Source organism: Squalius cephalus, assembly GCF_949319135.1.
Source record: "Squalius cephalus genome assembly, chromosome: 12".
NCBI lineage: Eukaryota > Metazoa > Chordata > Actinopteri > Cypriniformes > Leuciscidae > Squalius > Squalius cephalus.
Window position 1 is genome coordinate 34,415,307 of NC_137133.1, and position 18,315 is coordinate 34,433,621.

At 36.0% G+C, this 18,315-nt stretch overlaps 1 protein-coding gene across 1 annotated transcript; it reads right to left on the reverse strand.

Annotated features, from left to right (window-relative positions):
- Window positions 1-13,467: 13,467 nt before the first annotated feature.
- On the reverse strand, window positions 13,468-18,309 carry pax1b (paired box 1b). The gene is made up of 4 exons (XM_079889435.1): window positions 18,277-18,309; window positions 16,782-16,909; window positions 16,085-16,280; window positions 13,468-14,355 (listed from the first exon to the last, which is right to left on the reverse strand). The coding sequence occupies exons 1-4, from the start codon at window positions 18,287-18,289 to the stop codon at window positions 14,291-14,293; spliced, it is 402 nt and encodes a 133-aa protein (XP_079745561.1). The 5' UTR covers window positions 18,290-18,309; the 3' UTR covers window positions 13,468-14,290.
- Window positions 18,310-18,315: the final 6 nt, after the last annotated feature.

The window sequence follows — 18,315 nt, forward strand, 5'->3', positions numbered from 1 at the left end:
GACGCCGCGGTTGGCTGTGTACATATTATGCCGCAATCATCCTCAGAATCTTTACAGATTCCAGTCAGTCTGTTCATGGGTTTGTTGTAATTAGCACTGATGATTAACACTGTGAGGAATACACAAAAAATGCACACACACACACTCGCACACGGCTCAGTGTTTCCTATACGGATGGTTTGCAACAATGAAAATGGCTTGTTCTCATGCTGTAGCTAGCAGACGCAAAACCCAGAGATACACAGAGATCTCTGCAGAAATAACTTTGTGTGAAATGAAAAATATTCATTAGAGTTAAATAAACCCTTCAGTCCTACCCTGAAGTCAACCGCATCCTGATTTTAATCTTGCACAAGAGACAAATCTGAGCATGACTTTCTTTAAGCCCAGGTGCCGCGCTAGAGGTGCTTTTGACAGGGTTTATCACCCACACGACAGATCATTTACAACAGCCCACAGCTCTTACTGCAGATAATCTCTCTGCTCGGCTTTGCTTACAAACAGCGGCAAACAGTGCGGGTTCTGTGATACACACACCGTCACCCCTCTTGACTGCCTGCATCTTGCACACCTTTAGCAGCGTCCCAATTCAGAGGCTGCATCGTTCGAAGGCTCCTTCAAACGCGGCCTTAAAATGGGTCCTTTGTTTCACAGGCAATGAAGGATACAACAGATGGATCCTTCTCCACCTTGCCTACCCTAATTCATTGCACGCCATTGACGACAGGATTTTTTTAGAGAAATTGCCATGAGGGTGAGTAAACAAATAGTTTTAATTTTGGGTGGACTATCACTTCAAGTAGTGCCTAATTAATGTTGTCTTTTTCTTTTGGTTTTAAGGTGAAATATGACCTTGACCTTCTTGACATGTGTCGTGAGATTCAGAGACATATGATCGCTCACACACAATGAGGATGATGACCATCATATTATTGGCGTCCTTCATTAACAGCAAAATATATTTGGCCCAGGAGTTTCTTGACCCAGCGGTCTTTGGCGTATTCCAGCATACAACCACCCGTCACTCCTCTCATTTTTAACGAGCAAGACTTGTATGACCCGAGAAAACAGCTTAATTACCCTCTCTGGACCCTGTTTCAGACGTGCAGGAGTGGGTGGTCTGCTGCAGTTTTCTCTCTGCATAACATTCAAATGTGTGCTGTGCGTCCATTAAAAGGGAAAAAATAACAAAATGCCTCATTGAAAACACTTGAAATGACTAAAACATACGTTCTTATTGGCTGGTTTATTGGTTAGACTAACAATAAAACAGCAAAGTCAAACACTGTCTTTCTGTGATCTCATGACTTTTTCAAATGTTTATTTCATGTGATCAAAGTCATCAATTATCACATGTATTCAAACATACCACACAATAAAGACAGTTTTTTTGTTATTTCAGTCCTTGCATTTCCAATTGTACTTCTAGCTGTCTAACTTAAAAGCGAACATTTAAATATCAACACACTTCAGACATTGTTTCAGAATCACTTTAACTCTTTAAAAATGTTAAAGTTCAAATTAATTTTGGAATAGGGCTCTGTCTATTTCTATGTGATTTCTAGGGCTTTCCTGCCGGTTGCTGGTTAGTGGTTATTCATTATTGGCTAAACGAATGTTCAAATCCAAAACCAGCAATTAAGCAGCAGTTTCCTCACCTGAATATGTGTTGGTTATATTCTACAGTATGTAAAAGCATCATCATCTTCGGACTGAAGAAAAGCAAACATTTAAGTAGCCTACGCCTACTTGTTTTTTCCCGCTTATTTTTATATCGCTTATTAATCTCTTGCACCTGGCAAAATATGATAATGGACCCACATGGCTGCTGAACTCGCGAGGAGTCTCTGTTTGGAGGAACCGATCCGGTTGAGGGAGTCATTGACGCTGGAACAGCTCCGATCGATTCAAACGGGTTGACAATTCAGAATTGTCGAAATGAACAGATTCGAAAGACTCATTAATTCCTGAATCGGACATCGCTTGTTCTGATTCTAAACAGCCGGTTTGTGAATAATGAACATGCTTCTTTTTAGCCGAAATCCACGTTTAATAAAAACTAGGCTACTTAACTGAAAGCTTAATGATTTGAGAAAATAGCAACGACGCCACCTAGCTAGGCTACTGAGAGTGTTGGTTAAACTAACAGCTTCGCTAGTTTAAGCGATGCTAGGATAGCCCTACCATCATAGTAGCCGTTAAACAGACCGTATACATACATGTCCAATCGAACCAGACTGTTTTACAAGAACATGTCGCCATTTTCCTGAACTTTGACCACCTATAAAATTCAGTCAAACAGAAGATCAACAGAAGATTATGTAAAAGACACTTGTCACCTGTAGTTAATCACTCTCTCTTTTTAATGTCTTCCCACACCTTTACTTTCTAAAGCAGTCTGTAAGTGCTCTGATAGCATTTCAAATCAATGAGAATTAGGCAAATGTTTGTTTGGACATATTCTACTAATAAAATAATATATCTACATAGGATTTTACTTTTTTAAACGTTAACGTTATAACGTTATAATAAAATAGGTTATTATAATATTAAAAAGTACACTGCAATCATGTAACTTATCATTTATGCTGTTCATTTTCAGCATTCTAACTTTGTCAGACCAGTGTTTTTAATCTTTTTTTCTACTAATCAAGTAAATGTTATTTTTAATATTCATGTTTAACATTATTAACTGATAGTCGACAGGCTCCTGTCATTGATATCCTTGTAATATCTGGTAAGACTGCTGCCTGAACCCATTAGCAAAGACATTGCAGGCAGACCATGAACGTTGGACCGTTTCTCCTGAGACCGAGCCGATGATTAAAGCCTCTTATCACCGACATGGAACAAATGAGGGGGTGATTTGAAAGGTGAGACGTATAACTCCTAAGATCACTTTTAATTGCATTTCTTAATCTGTTTATTGTAAACTAATGAGTGTGACTGTACCGTTTTTACCCGGGTCAAGTATTTTTTTATTCCCTTTGAGACCTTTTGATCTGGCAAGGACAGTTGTGTGTCAGTGATATTAACAGTGGACACAAGTGTCTAATTGTCAGCCTCTTTAAAAACTTCTTAAAGTCTTAAATGCTGTTTAACATTATGATACGTTTAACACAGTTCCAAAAATTCCCTGATATTAAAGGGATAGTTCAACCAAAAATGAAAATTCTGTCATTAATTACTCACCCTCAAGTTGTTCCAAACCCGTAAGACTTTCGTTAATCTTCAGGAACACAAATGAAGATATTTTTGATGAAATCTGAGAGCTTTTTGTCCCTCCATAGACAGCTATACACAACTACCACTTTGACGCTTCAAAAAGTTAATAAAGAGACTGTGAAACTAATCCGTATGAATTGAACAGTTTAGTCCAAAAGAGACTCGATCGCTTTATATGATAAACAGATTGAACTTAGGCTTTTATTCACATATGAACATTCATCAATTCACAGGTCAGTTGTGGTAAACGGAAGTTCAAGCATGTTCGCTTGACATGCGAGAACCAATGAGGTTTGTCCTCGTATTACGCAGCACGTTTAAGCTTCAGCAAGAACCAATGAGGTTTGTCCTCGCATGTTAAGCAGGTTCTGTCGAGTTTCCATTAATGTTCAATTATCAAAGTTTAAATGTGAATAAAAGACTAAATTAAATCTGTACATCATAAAGTGATTGTGTCTCTTCAGAAAATTTGGACTGAACTGCTCAATTCATATGGATTAGTTTTATAATCTCTTTATGATCTTTTTGAAGCGTCAATGTGGTAGTTGCGTAACTGTCAATTGAGAGACAGAAAGCTCTCAGATTTCATCAAAAAGATCTTCATTTTATGTTCTGAAGATTAACGAAAGTCTTGGAACGACATGAGAGTGAGTAATTAATGAGGGAATTTTCATTTTCACTATCCATTTAAGATATCGTATTAAAATGTCAATCCAAATAAAGCATTTTACATATACGTCTTGAGCATTTGCGTGTGTGAGTTCATCTACTGGTTACTATAGTTGTGCAGATAAGTCTCAAAGAGCACCATTGTTGCAGACAGTCTACCTGCACATGTATCCCAGCATGCATCTCTCTCGCTCTTCCTTCTTTTCTTTTGTAACACATCACCTTTTCCCATTGACAATCCTATCTGCATCAGGGGCGTCCACAGTACCACCCAGAAGGGCTGAAAACATCCTCCTCCACTGCAGGTCCTGAATGAGCCCCCATTTGATGCATCTCTCTCACACCAGTGTGTACACACAACCTATTCAGAGCTGATGAGCTGAGAGGAAACAACACATCCTCACTCACTCTGCGCACACACAAGTGACGGATGAGATGAGGACTACTGGCTTCACGTGAGACACAATAACATTAGATTCAGTCTATTTGAAGAATAATGAAGTGATAATGATAAGTATGTCCGTGGGAACAACAATCCTGTGGCGTTTTACTGAACAACTGAAATTCATCCGAAACTGCCCACTGGAAACTATATGAGATCTCTTTGATTTCTCAATTGTTTGCAATAAGATGAAATGAAGATCAAATGGAGAAAATGACCCCAAAGAGAGACGGGATACTTCCTGAAAGAGCATTCTGGGCAATAACATTTCCCTCTAGGTGTCTTTGCTGTCGCTGACGTCTCTGTCATGATCTTCACCTTCACATTCCCACCTACCTGAGTGTTCTCTTAATCTCCGGAGATTTTCTGGAGATGCAAACCCTCACCGCATTAAATAATCTGAAAATATTTAGTTAAGGGATTAGGAGTGAAGCTTTTAAAGCTCCTCTGAGAATGAGGTGTGGCTCGGCCACTCACCCGTCTGTCGACGCCGAAGCTTCAAGTTTCACGAGAGAGGAAACAGAGTGAGATTTGAGGGCCGTCTCCCCATGAGACCCACTTACATTCTGCCGTACATGCTGTTAACACCGACCTTAATAGATTAGAAATGTGACTTAAAGATGCTTTAGAGAACTGTTCCTCTGTCCACTTTCTCTCTTCTCTGTGTTTTTTTTTTTCATTTTAATAATAACTTAATGTTAATATTGGCTGGACAACAGTGAAAGTTAATTTTTTTATGGATTTTATTATTGTTTTGTATCACTATCTTTAATGTTCTTTTTTCTCAGTTTAAGTTTTTGTCTTGTTTTTAAACTCCCAGGTCAATGGGGTCATCAGACTAAGGTAATCGCATTTAAAGGGATAGTTCACCCAAAAATGAACATTTTATCATCATTTACTCACCCTCATTTTGCTCCTGTATGAGTTTCTTTCTTCTGTTGAACATAAAAGAAGAAATTTGTTGTAACCAGACAGTTGACGGTAGCCATTGATTTCAATAGTGTTTTTTTTTTTCAATGTCAATGGATACCGTCAACATTCTTTAAAATATCTTCTTTCATGTTCAACAGAAGAAAAAAACTCAAACAGTTTTGAAAAAACATGAGGGTAAGTAATGCAGACAGAATTTTTATTTTTTGGGTGAACTATCCCTTTAATGCCAGGTATAAACAGGGTCAAGGTCGAGCACGTTTTGAACAAATTTTGGCACTGTTAAATTTTTATGAAAACATACCATAGCCTGAACAAGAGAACACAGATTTGAACTCAACTAAGGTCAGTGAGAAAAAAACCCACATTGATAAAATCATAATTGTGTATAAAACACGGAAGTTTGCTGAATCTATTCAAAGAAGTCTAAAGGCTTTCTGATTCAGTGCTTCAGAATGTGCCGTCTCAGCACTGATGTTTCGGATTAAACCAGAACCTAGCGTCAGAAAGGACTCGCTCTGGCTAATGGAGCGATTAGAGAATCAGTACTGTGCCCTTGATAATTGTTCACAGTCGTTTGCTGGTGATAAAGTGAAGTGGGAATTGGAGGAATGGGGTCGTGCTGTGTGGCACGGCAGGGTAAAGTCAGCTTCTCTCTGGCTATTGGTGATCTGTTCCCTTGGTTGATTTCAATGAGGTTGGAGACAGGTTGGTTACTCACAACACTCTATCAGTCACCGCCATCAGTGCAGAAGCTCAGAGCCGCTGAGAAGGTAAAACGGGACACACACACGGGCGTCATGCAGTTTTTTTTAAGGGCACCAGTTGAGGGCTCACTTTTTTCCCTAGGCGAGATAAGACATGACTAAAGAATCAAGCAAAATAAACTACAAACAATAGTAGTTCTTTTTATTTATTTTAATAAAATTAAAACCGCATCTGACCTTGACAGCCGGTGATCATAATGCATTTTTTGTTGCATGGAAAACATGGCATGTTGATAATGGCTCCTTTGTGTTCATTGGGGAAAGAGTCATAGGAGTTTCAAGTGACATGAGAGTGGGTGGATGATGACAGATTTTTCAGTCTAAACGTAAATGATCTGAAGAAGTGTGACTGGATTGGACTAAGCAAATTTAGACATGAAGACATCTAAATTGCTCAACTTGTTGTGCTACACTAGAACTGTTCTCATTTTCATCCCATACGCTATTTTATTTTATTGGATGTTGCACAATAAATTCTCAGAAATCATTACATTTCTTTGCACACACACACTTTTTTTTTTAGTGGGCCTTTTCCATATCGGTGGCCTGAGAGATTCTGTGGACGTCAGCCAGTAAGTTGAGATGGAATTTCCCGATTACAGTCAAGACTTGAATTTTCTCTCCTCAGGAGGAGATAGCGATCGGTTAAGTTCATGTGTGCGTGCAGCTTTTCATTAAAGATGCCTTTGACTCGCAGACATATTCACACCGTGTTTTCAGGAGCAATCAACACAATGGCATCAATGAAAAGCATCTCAATACCTCGCTTTTCTTTTCATTTCTTTCTTTCTTTTGTCCAATGTGCAGACTGAGTTTAGTGGAGCTCAGATTAGAGACAGTCGTGTCACTGCGGTGGAAAAACGAGTTTGACGGTTGCCAACCACCGTTACAAATGAAACACTCTGACAAGGTCAGCAGAGAGTCAGTGCAAAAGATGAAACACAACTTGGTGTCACATGACCGCAGAAAGCTCTTATCCAGGTCTTTCAATCATGGTAGGTGATTTTGAAATAGACCCACCTTGAAACACTGTTGAAAGCACAGACGGTCTCTAACAAGCAAAGGCGTCTTTTTTTCTCTTCTTCAGGAGAATCAAAACTAGTCATTGCATCTGTGGAAACACAAACCTTAATTTGTTATTGCAAAATACAACTTTTCATTAAATAATGCAGGCAAATATATACTAATTATACAACAGTAAATGCATCCCATTTTGGATTTATATTTTCACATCTTTAAATCAGGATCCTGACTGCATATTAAAGCTCATTTTGTAGAAACACTGGCACAGTGTTGCAGCTTTTCGCATCTGTTTCTTGCATTGCCCGCAGATGAGGAAGCTGTTAACATTAGGAGCATTGCATTATGGGATACAGTGAAGTCATATAGGGTGGGCTGCTGGTGAGAGGGGAGGATTCTTGTACTTCAGTTACTTGAGCACAAAATGTACAGCCTGTTTGGCTCTTGCAAGATCGGTGTCGAAAAATTAAACAGTATAACATTTTCTGAGCCCCAAATGTGCATTTACTTTTAAATTGTAACATACTGCCCGGTCAGTACCCGAGTCTATGCTTGGATCATTATTGCAGTGATTTTTATGTTTCTTGCAATTTTATATGTTTGGCAACAGTTCTTCTAACCCTAACTGATGGAGTGTGTAGCTTTTCATTTCTTAAACAACCATGTATGAAGACACATCATGACTTTCTTCCAGATGTCAAGATTCATCAGACTCAGATTGTGAAGGAATGGTTGTGAGAGAGAATGAAGAATCATTTTCACACATGAATCGGCTCCTCTGAGTCCAGAGCTTAAACTCATTGAAAGTCTTTGGGATGTGCTGGAGGAGACTTTACAGAGAGCTGGACTCTTGCATTGACAATACAAGATCTGGACCAAAAACTGATGCACCTCTTGATGGAAATAACATTACAACATTTATTTCCATTCTTCCAATCTGTTTAAAATTGTGGTTTTTACAATTTATTACCGATGACAAAGCAGAATCCCAGCCAAAGAGACTCATCTGAAAGACACATTATATCTATAGGCAAATGAAAATTGACATGCTTAATTGCCCACATTTGAAGATGTCATAATAGCAACACTATGAATTCAAACTTAAAGATTTCACCAATAGGTTTTAATGAAAAGTGTCTGAAATACATCTATTATTATTGAATAATAACCCACTGAATTACAATAAGTATAAATAAAAATAATAGTTACAAAATTTGGGACCACTTAGGACTTCTGTGCCATTTCTTTAAACCTCAAATTACCAAACTGTAATTTCTACTCCACAAATCTAAAACCATCAATGTGTCCACACATCTCTTATTAACAAATAGACACAAAAGACTGAGATATTCACCATAATGCAATGCCACTATTTTCTAGACACAAAATTAGATCATTAACTATTATTAATATTTAAATATAGCGTGGAAACGTTGAGATCATCTTACGCCATCTTACCATTGAGCAATAAAAGTTTTATTTTTTTATTTTTTTGCCAAAAAGAGGAAATTCCTGTTTATTTCATGCAAATATTCTCAGCATTACTTCTGCAAGCTGCCTGGCTCAAACACAAGCCACAACTAAAACAAATACAGCCTCGACTCTCTCACTCTCTCTCTTACAAATAAAGCTTATTTATTGGCATTGATGATTCCATGAAGACCCTTAAACTTCCACGGAACCTTTCCATTCCACACAAGGTTCTTTATAGTGGAAAAAAGTTCTTCAAATGTTCTTGACACCAATTAGTTCTTTTAAGAACTGTTCACTGAAAGGTTCTTTGGGGAAGCAAAAATGGTTAATCACTTTAAAAAAATTAAAAAAACGTAATTTTTATGAATATGCTCGGAGGGACCTCATAAAACCCATCATTTTATGGACTTCCGGATAATAGTTTATATCCTTTAGTATGCCGGACTTCTAAAAGGTCAGTCAGTCCAGCCATCTTTCAAAGCCAAGCCTGCATATCATCACCCAAACAAACAGAAGAAGTGCTGAGCCCGTCGCTGGATCAGAACCGCAGGCTTCCTCAGCGGCCGTAGATGACTATAATATAAGAGCAAACCGAGACTGTTTAGAAGACAAAGCCTGGGTTTGAAGACCAAGATGGGCTAAACGACAGAAATAGATGGGCAACACACACACTTGTGTAAGTGCTCAACAAACAGAGTAACCCTAAACTGCTGAGATCACATGCGCATCCATTAGCTCATTTCCCATGAAGCTGCACGTCAGGATGTGTTTGATGAATGGGGAAGAAACACACTAGTAAAGAAGAGTCATTTTGTGATTCTTTATTTCAGCGGTGTCAATTTGGTGTCAGGGACTCTAGTGTTGGGAAGTGCAGGCTCATTTTACCGAAACTGTCCTATTGAACTCAATGAACTGTCAACAAAAAAGCCATGCGATTGTATTAAAATACATATTTAAATAGTGGTTTTGAGAATAGTGTTTCAGCTCACAAACATCTAAATGTACAGCCTGAATGCACTGAAGTCACTATGGAGAAGTGTCTGTCAAATGCATACATGTAAATATGATCAAACACTTATGATTTTGGATTAGACAGGATCTGCAAATCGCTTGAGTGATTCATTAAAACATTACATTATTATAAACTGATCTCATACAACCAAACTATTGTCATCAAGTGCTGTGACAAAATTGGGCTACACTTTATTTATTTATTTATATACGTAGTTACATTGTAATTACTCATGTAAGTACTGAGTAATATTAATACCGTACTTATAGAGTTAGGGTTAGGTTTAGGGTTAGTTACTCCAAGTTAATTATGCATAGTTTACTGTTATTATTACAGTGTATAGTAACATGTCACCTTAAAAGTGTTACCCAAAATTGTTGTTCATGCAAAATATAAAATCAAACATTGAAAATGATTCATATTGTCATGAACCTTATAGGCCTAATAATATTGAATCATTTATTTGTAATAATACAAATGTATTTTATTTGTAAATGTCTATATTTCGATAGTTTAAAAATAGCCAACAATTCACGATACAAAACACTTTGAATTCAGCACAAAATCTCATTGCCAGTAAAGCAGTATTTAATGGCATGTTTTTTTGTTTTTTTTATTCATGGTTTTTGAAGATGAGGGCTTGTCATGCAACCTGTCAAACACAAAACCTTTGACGTCAGCAACAACAAAAGATATGGAAGCGTTTCCTCCTCCCTTTTCAAATTTGATAAGCCTATTTATTTTTTTTATCCTATTGCAATGCACAATTATATATAGCAACCCATCAGCTGGTCTATGAGATATTAAGATACACGTTTTGTTCTGTGTGTGGTGCTTGTGAATGAGTGTGTGATGGTAGTCCAGCAGTGCAGGAGACGTCAGGCTGTGGTTTCACGCTCTGACTGTATAGAGCATCTCACGGCGCCTGCTGTCTGACTGAGACGTTCAAACCCTCTGGCCTGAAATACAGCTAATCGTGTTTGACTTGGACCAGATTAATGATCTTCCGAGGTGTGGAGGACAATCATAACTAACAAAAGACAAAACTAGTTCTACACAACAAAGCGTGTACCATAATACCCCATAATTAGCTTCAGGGTTTGACATTCGTCTCTTCTTGTGATGCTGTGAGCGTGTTCCATCATCATCATCAGAAAATTAGGATTTTGTGTATAGGATTATGTCTGAGACGTGGATTAAGGTGTTCAAAGATGTGATGTATTTCTTTACCAGCTCTTTGTTTGCCTGCAAAGTCTTAAAAAAACACAATGATATGAATATCATCATTCTTTAAAGCCTTACAATGGGGTCCAAAAGTCTGAGACATTATGTCTGTCTGTCTATTTATCTATCCATCTATATATATATATATATATATATATATATATCTCTGTCTGTTTGTCTGTCTATTTATCTATATATATCTGTCTGTCTGTCTGTCTGTCTATTTATCTATATATATCTGTCTGTCTGTCTGTCTATTTATCTATCTATATATCTGTCTGTCTGTGAAACCATGGGAAATCATGTTTACGCAGGGAAGTCATGTCATCATAAGCGCTTGCTTTATAAAAAGAGATTGCTTTTTAGCTAGAAAACATCAACATTTTTACAGCAAACATGCTTATAGATTTCTTAACAATATCCCAGCTAGTTTCTGGTTCCCAGTAATCCCAGTAATTAGTTTCTGGTTCCCAGAACAGACATCCAAACGTTCTTATGTTGGCTGTGAAAATGGACAAAGAACAGCATTTATTTGAAATATAAATCTCTTGTAACATTATAAATGTCTTGAATGATTTCTGAAGGATCATGTGACACTGAAGACTGGAGAAATGATGTGGAAAATTCAGCTTTGATCACAGGAACACAATATATTAAAATATATAAAAACAGTTCTATTACTATTGGCTATACTTATAAAGCACATGTTAATTTAGCCTTATTCTGCATGATCATATACATCCCTCAATCCTACATAATATCTAAACTTAACAACTAACTTACTAAAAATTAATAAGTATAATTACAGGTTTTTGAGGCAAAAGTTAATATAGTTAGTTAATAGTGAGAGTTGGACCCTGATCTAAAGTGTGAATATATGATAACATATGTCATATAAGTTTGAAACTTCATTGAAATCTAGATTTTTTTTATTTAATTTAAATCGGGAAATAAACAGTTTTGGGGTTTTAAAAATGTAAACATGACACACATATAGGCTACATATATACACAATCAATTTTTAAAACCCCAAAACTGTTTATTTCCCTATTTAAATGAAAGAAAAAATTTCAATGAAGTTTCAAACTTGTGTGTTCCACTGGCTATTATGTGAATCATATAAATTACATTGACAGATTGATGCCAATCTTCATTGCAACACTTTTGACTTCCAGGGCCTTACAGACTGAGTCTAATATTTCAAACATATAGTCTCATGGAGCATATACTAGAACTCAATATTTAGCATTTTTGCTTATTGGTCATGTGATGGTAAAACACTTTGGTTCACTGAGTTGAGCTGAGAGTTTGTTGCAACTGTCAAGAGTTCAGCTCTGAATAAGAAGCTCTAGACGGGAAGAACCAATAGGACCAAAAAGTTTGCCCACAGTTAATAACCAACTTTTTTCCAGGATATAGTTGTTTTCATGGTGTGCCTAGTTTTATTTGAAATCCCTCTGTGTAAATATGACAAGTGATGCATGCTTAGATCTACAAATATAGCGTTCAAATCTGCAATAAAACGTTTCTCATGGTTTCACATATTTGAGTCTTTGTTTTATTAAAAAAACGGTGACATTTACTGTTGATACATTGCACGTGACGTCAGTTGTACTGGCTGGCGGGCAAGAACGTCATTCTCTAGCAACGAAAACCAGTAAATAATCAAGGATCTTGCCAGGACGTTTCCAGTTTTAATATACAAAAGTTGGTGTTTTGAGGTGTACACGACATGCCAGATAGTTGTTGTGCGATTGGATGCACTAACAGCGTTTGTTGCCCGCCAGATATCACGTGACTGCAAAGTATCAATAAGGTCTCATTTTTTGACCTTAGTTAATGTATTAACCATGAACTAATGAGCAAGACATTTAATCTTTGTTAACGTTAGTTATAATAAAAATTCAATACTTCATGTTAGTTCACAGTGCATTAACTATGTTAACAAATGCAACTTTTGATTTTAATAATATGTTAGTAAATGTTGAAATTAACATGAATTAAGATTAATAAATGCTGTAATTATTATTAATACTTAGCCTAGTTTGTATAATGAAACCTTATTGTAAAGTGTCACCCCCCCCCCCCCCCCAAAAAAAACAACAACTGCGTTTTATAACTGTGTAATCATTTGATTCTACATTCTACACCTCGTTCAAATGACTTAATTTAATTATGAATCCAAGCAGTTGCCTTGTGCTAAAAGTAAACCCAGATGTTCAAGTTCAACACACTTCACAGTGTGAACTTCATCTGACAGACGCAGTAAAAATATGCTAATTAAAAGATTTTGCGGGATTTTGAAGTGCTGAATTCAGTCCTGCCGATTTAGAAAAAATGTAAACTCCAGATTTTCTTTAAAAAACCGCTAAAACGTCAAACCCAAAGCCCCAATTGTTTTGCTTTATTATTATAATTATCATTAATTTAAAAAAAAGTAAAAGAAAATCGAACAACTAAAAAGTTGAAAGGTAAATTGTATGCTCAATGCATAAAATTACAAATAAAATAAACCAATGTAAATTGCTTCCTTCATTTATTTAATCAGCTTGGATGTTGAAGTTATTTCAATTTAAATTACATTAAGCTGACTTAAAAAAATAATATGAATCTGGTATAGCTTAATTTATTTTGATGAGCTAAAGGCAAAACATATGTTGTCATAACTTATTGATCATATATATATATATCTTTTTTTTTTTTTTCAGTGTACACCAATAAAATACTCACGTAAAGTAAAAAAAAGCAAGTAAAAAAAAAGAATAATCTGGAAATATTCCGCATATGCCCGTCAGGAAATATGATGCATTTTCGTTTGTTCTCTTTCGTTCTTTCAAATTTTATTGTATTTAATAGTTGTAAGGCCTATTTCTGTGTATTTATTTAACATATAGACCTATGTTAAGACAAGATAATGCATCTTAGCTCGCATTCGTTACTCGCCAAAAAACTGCTATTTTTATAAAGCAATTTAGTTGATATTATTATTCATCGTAATAGATCTTATATACATTTAAGGTCAGCTAAACGGACCTGTGGCAACAGTTTGACAGCATCGTCCATCTGTTTATTCACAAGGTTTTCAGCGTGAAATCCCATAATCTCTCTGTAAACATGTTATCTGTGACCGAAACCAGCCATCGAATTGATACGCTGAAAGACAGTTCACTTTTGACATGCCTTTATTAAGCAGAAATGAATTTATAAAAATAGATATATATATATAGGCCTACAGGCCATTCAATATCATACAGTCACGAAAATGCAATGACAGTTTCATTTCATTTCCATAAGGCGCATGACTCTAACAATGTTGCAGCCTGACGCCAAATTTATTTACACCAAAGAACAAGAAAAAAAAAATCTACTGCAAATATTGCAGAAATCCTCTGTGGTGTCTCTGTCTCCACAGCTTCAGATCCCACTTCTCCGTGATGGTGTGAAACATTCAGGTGCGTTTTATCCAGACGAGCGAGTCTTTGAAGGATGAACAGATGATAGTAGTTTTCTCTGCTGGTCTTTGTGTTCTTATGACTCTGAGAGTCCGTGAACGTCGTGCTGCTGTTTGCTCAGAGGACTCTTTCTTTCTACAGCTGGAGCCAAAAGAGAGAGGAGTGTTTATGTAGCAAACAAGATGAAAACGAGCCTTTCAGCTGATAGCTTCCTTTATAAAGTCTGAGTGACATACACTGCAATTTTGGGGGGTAAATTTAAAGAGACACATTACATTAAGGGGATGTCATTACATGCTCACCCTTATGTTGTTCCAAACCTGTATGAGTTTCTTTCTTCTGTTGGACACAAAAGAAGATATTTGAAAGAATATTGGTAATCAAACAGCCATTGAGAAAAAAAATACTATGTGTCTAGGCTATTGTCAACTGTCTGGTTACCAACATTCTTTAAAATAACTTCTTTTGTGTTCAGCAGAAGAAAGAAACTCGTACAGGTTTGGAAAAACTTGAGGGTGAGTAAATGATGACAGAATTTTCATTTTTGGGTGAACTATTCCCTTTAAGTAATAAAACTGGCAGCTGTGTGCATTAAAATTGGCATAAAAGACAAAGTCGCCATGCCGTCACACAGCAAATAATGCAACTAATGAGCTAAATGAACAAACTGCAATATAAAACACATATAAAATAAGAACAGCATAAAGAATAACATTTTTATCAATTATAAACATATTGTTTACGCAGGGAAATCATGTCATCATTGCTTTATAAAAAGAGATCGCTTTTGTTAGCTATAAAAAACATCAACATTTTTACAGTAAACTTATGCATATAGATTTCTTAACAATATTCCAGCTAACAATTTTTGGTTTTTAGAACGTTCTGTGAACGTTAGTTTCTGGTTCCCAGAACAGACATCCAAACGTTCTATGTTGGTTATAGCAGGAAAGTTTTCTTTACGCAAATAGAACGTTCCCCTATAACCTTCACTTTAAAGAGTGGTCAGTTGACTCAACTTAACTGCTTAAATGAAAAGTTAAGTTATGTGGAATTGTCAAGTTCACAATTTTTTTTTTTTTTTTTTAATTAGGCATTAAGTTTATTAATAATTTCAAGGCAACGGGTTTCCTCACACACACACACACACAAAAAAGTGAAGTCAACTGATCACTTTTTACAGTGTTCCCAGAACATTCTCATTACGTTCATCTAACCTCTTTACTCTGGTATAATTTACCCTGATGTACACGTCATCATCCAGCACTGCCGCGTCCCATAAGCGGCATGGAAGACGGATGGATGAAGTCAATAATCAGTACAAACCATGTCTTGTTTTGATCTAAATAATCCAAGCACATAAATCAATATAAATAGGATTAAATTAGATTAAATTTGTCCATTGATATATAAGATTTCGTAGAGTTTGTATCACTGTACACCCAAATTTTACGCTGCTTCAGCAACAGATAACTTACTGAATGACTTCAATAACACAATCTATTTTTAAAATATGGCATTTATTCAGAGACATTAAAAAACGAATTAACAATTTTTTGATTTTAGTAGGCTATAAATGTATTAATTTCTTACAACTGAATTGCGCAGTTTGGTGGGACTTAGGCTACTTCTTTCTTTTAGTCAGTAAACAACCTTAGCTTTTTATTTCTATAGCCTATAAGTCATAGCTTACAAACTAATATGTTTTACTGCAGCGATTTTACATTATTTTTCCGTTAAGGTTCCTATTGTGGTGTTTATTGCAAAACCTAACACACATATTCTACTAAACTTTTGAAAACCGATTTCTTGTTTGTGTGCAGAGGTCATCATGTGGATGACTGAGTGCTCAGGACAGGTGGCCTCTTACCGTCCCGGGCCGGGTTTTTGAAGGCTATGGCGCAGTGCAGGTTTGGGCTCTGGATCATGGCCCCGGTGTTCGGATGGCTGAGGCTCGCGCCCTGAGACTGCCAGTGCCCGTAGTTCCCGGCGGGCCCTCCGTAAACCCCGTACTGATTAGCGGAGTACGCGCACGCGGGAACATATCCCGATAAATTTGATGAAGCCTGAAAACAATTAAAGGTATCATTTAGAATTGTACACCTTTGCACCAAGAAAAACTACAAATAACAAAGACATAAAATTATATTATGAGAAAATAAAATAAAATCAACAAGTTTGTGATCATTTTAAATGATGATGCAATAATACTCGACGGAACGTACAAGATCAGTTCTGAATAAACAATTTAGAAAAAGAGATTATGAACATTAAAACAAGGTTTGAAGATCCACACGATCTCTCCACTTTAAAAAAAAATAAAGATTCTTTATTGGTATCTAGTCCATTTCACAAAAGGTTCTTTAAAGTGAAAAAAAAAAAAAAAGTATTCTTCACAGTTCACACCAAGAATAAATTGGGACCCAATTGGGACTTTTCTGACATCACTGCGAAAAAAAAACCTTTTTATTTTTATGTCGCTTGCTTATATTGGAAATGAAACAAGTAATTGTGTTAATTTATAATTACTCATGCTAGAATAAATAAAGCATAAATGAAAAGTTCACCTGGTTGTACTTAATGTCACTTTCTGGTTTGTCGATGCCGTTGACTCCGTGCACTGAAGGAAATGAAGATCTGTTAACGCCCGTCCAGTCCTCCATTTTCTGCTGGTAACTCTCTGTTCCAGCAATGGCTGTAAAACATTAAACAAATCAAAACGCATTTTAATAGTTGCAGCTGCATCACGCTAACAGCAACAGTTCAAAGAGTGGGATTTCACGATGATGCACTCTTGATCTTGGAGTAAACACTGAGATAAAGAATTGAAAATGATGGTCTTCTTGCTATAATGCAAACAACATTTGTCACATTTAGAAACTCTATAAATGCATGATCAGAGCGGCTGATTTATTTAAACGTGGGCCTCAAATTCAGAAGCTCAGTTATGCCTTATAGGAAAACCTTGTATTTTTTATTCTCTGTAATCATGCTTTAAGATGAACCTAAACACTGATCTGAAGAAGCTGTAATATTACTCAGCAGGAAAAGATTTTCATCTCCAGACAGCAGAAGCAACAGCGATATAATCCAGATGCATAAACGGTTCCCCATTATGGCAAGCCGTTTTAACTTTTACTCTTTCCCAGGATATGAATTCTTGATATCAACAATTCAATTTTCACTAAATGTTCATTCTTGATATCATAACTTCATCACTTGATATCAAGAATTACATTTCAACTATAGTAAAAACTAGAATTCTTGATGTCTGTAATTGTATTTTCACTGGTTAAATGTCACAATCGGCTAGTTGATATCAAGAATCGATTTCTTAAAGAAATACAATTCTTACTAGTAAAAATCAAATTTTATTGATATAATTGATTGAGTGGTTATAGTGCAAATATCTATTCTTGATATCAACAATTGACTTGCCACTAGTAAAAATGTTGATTTTTGACAATAATTCGATTGTCACTATACTGACGATGTTAATTTCTGATGTCATGAATGTGATCAGTAAGAAAGCCATTTTAGATATCTGAAATTACTCTGCTAATTATTGCTATATCAGAAACACATTTTCAGATATCAGAAATAACAAATGTAACATATTGAAAAACATTTACAGATATCAAGAATTAACATTTCAAATAGTGAAAATATTTGTACTAGTAACAGTAAGTTATATATTGATATAAAAAAATATGATTTTTACTAGTAAGAATTGTATCTCTGATAGGCCTATGTGAAATTGGAAATTTGAATTGGCAGCCTATGGTGACGTTTAGTGAAAATACGATTACAGACATCAAGAATGACAGATTTAGTTGAATTATTTATATTAAGAACACGCTGGCATTCCCTCACAATATTTCGTCAACACAGGAACTTTTGTTGGATGTCAACTGAACAAAAAACTGTTAAGATCTACCTGATGATAAATTAACCCTTTTTAATATGTTCTTATTAATCAAAATAGCATCATGCATTGCGCGTAAAATCGTACCAAACGTTTACGCGGCTTCGATAATTGATAATACGGTTAGGTGTGAATACCTGCGGGATCCATGAAAGCCCGTATTCCTAATATGTTGC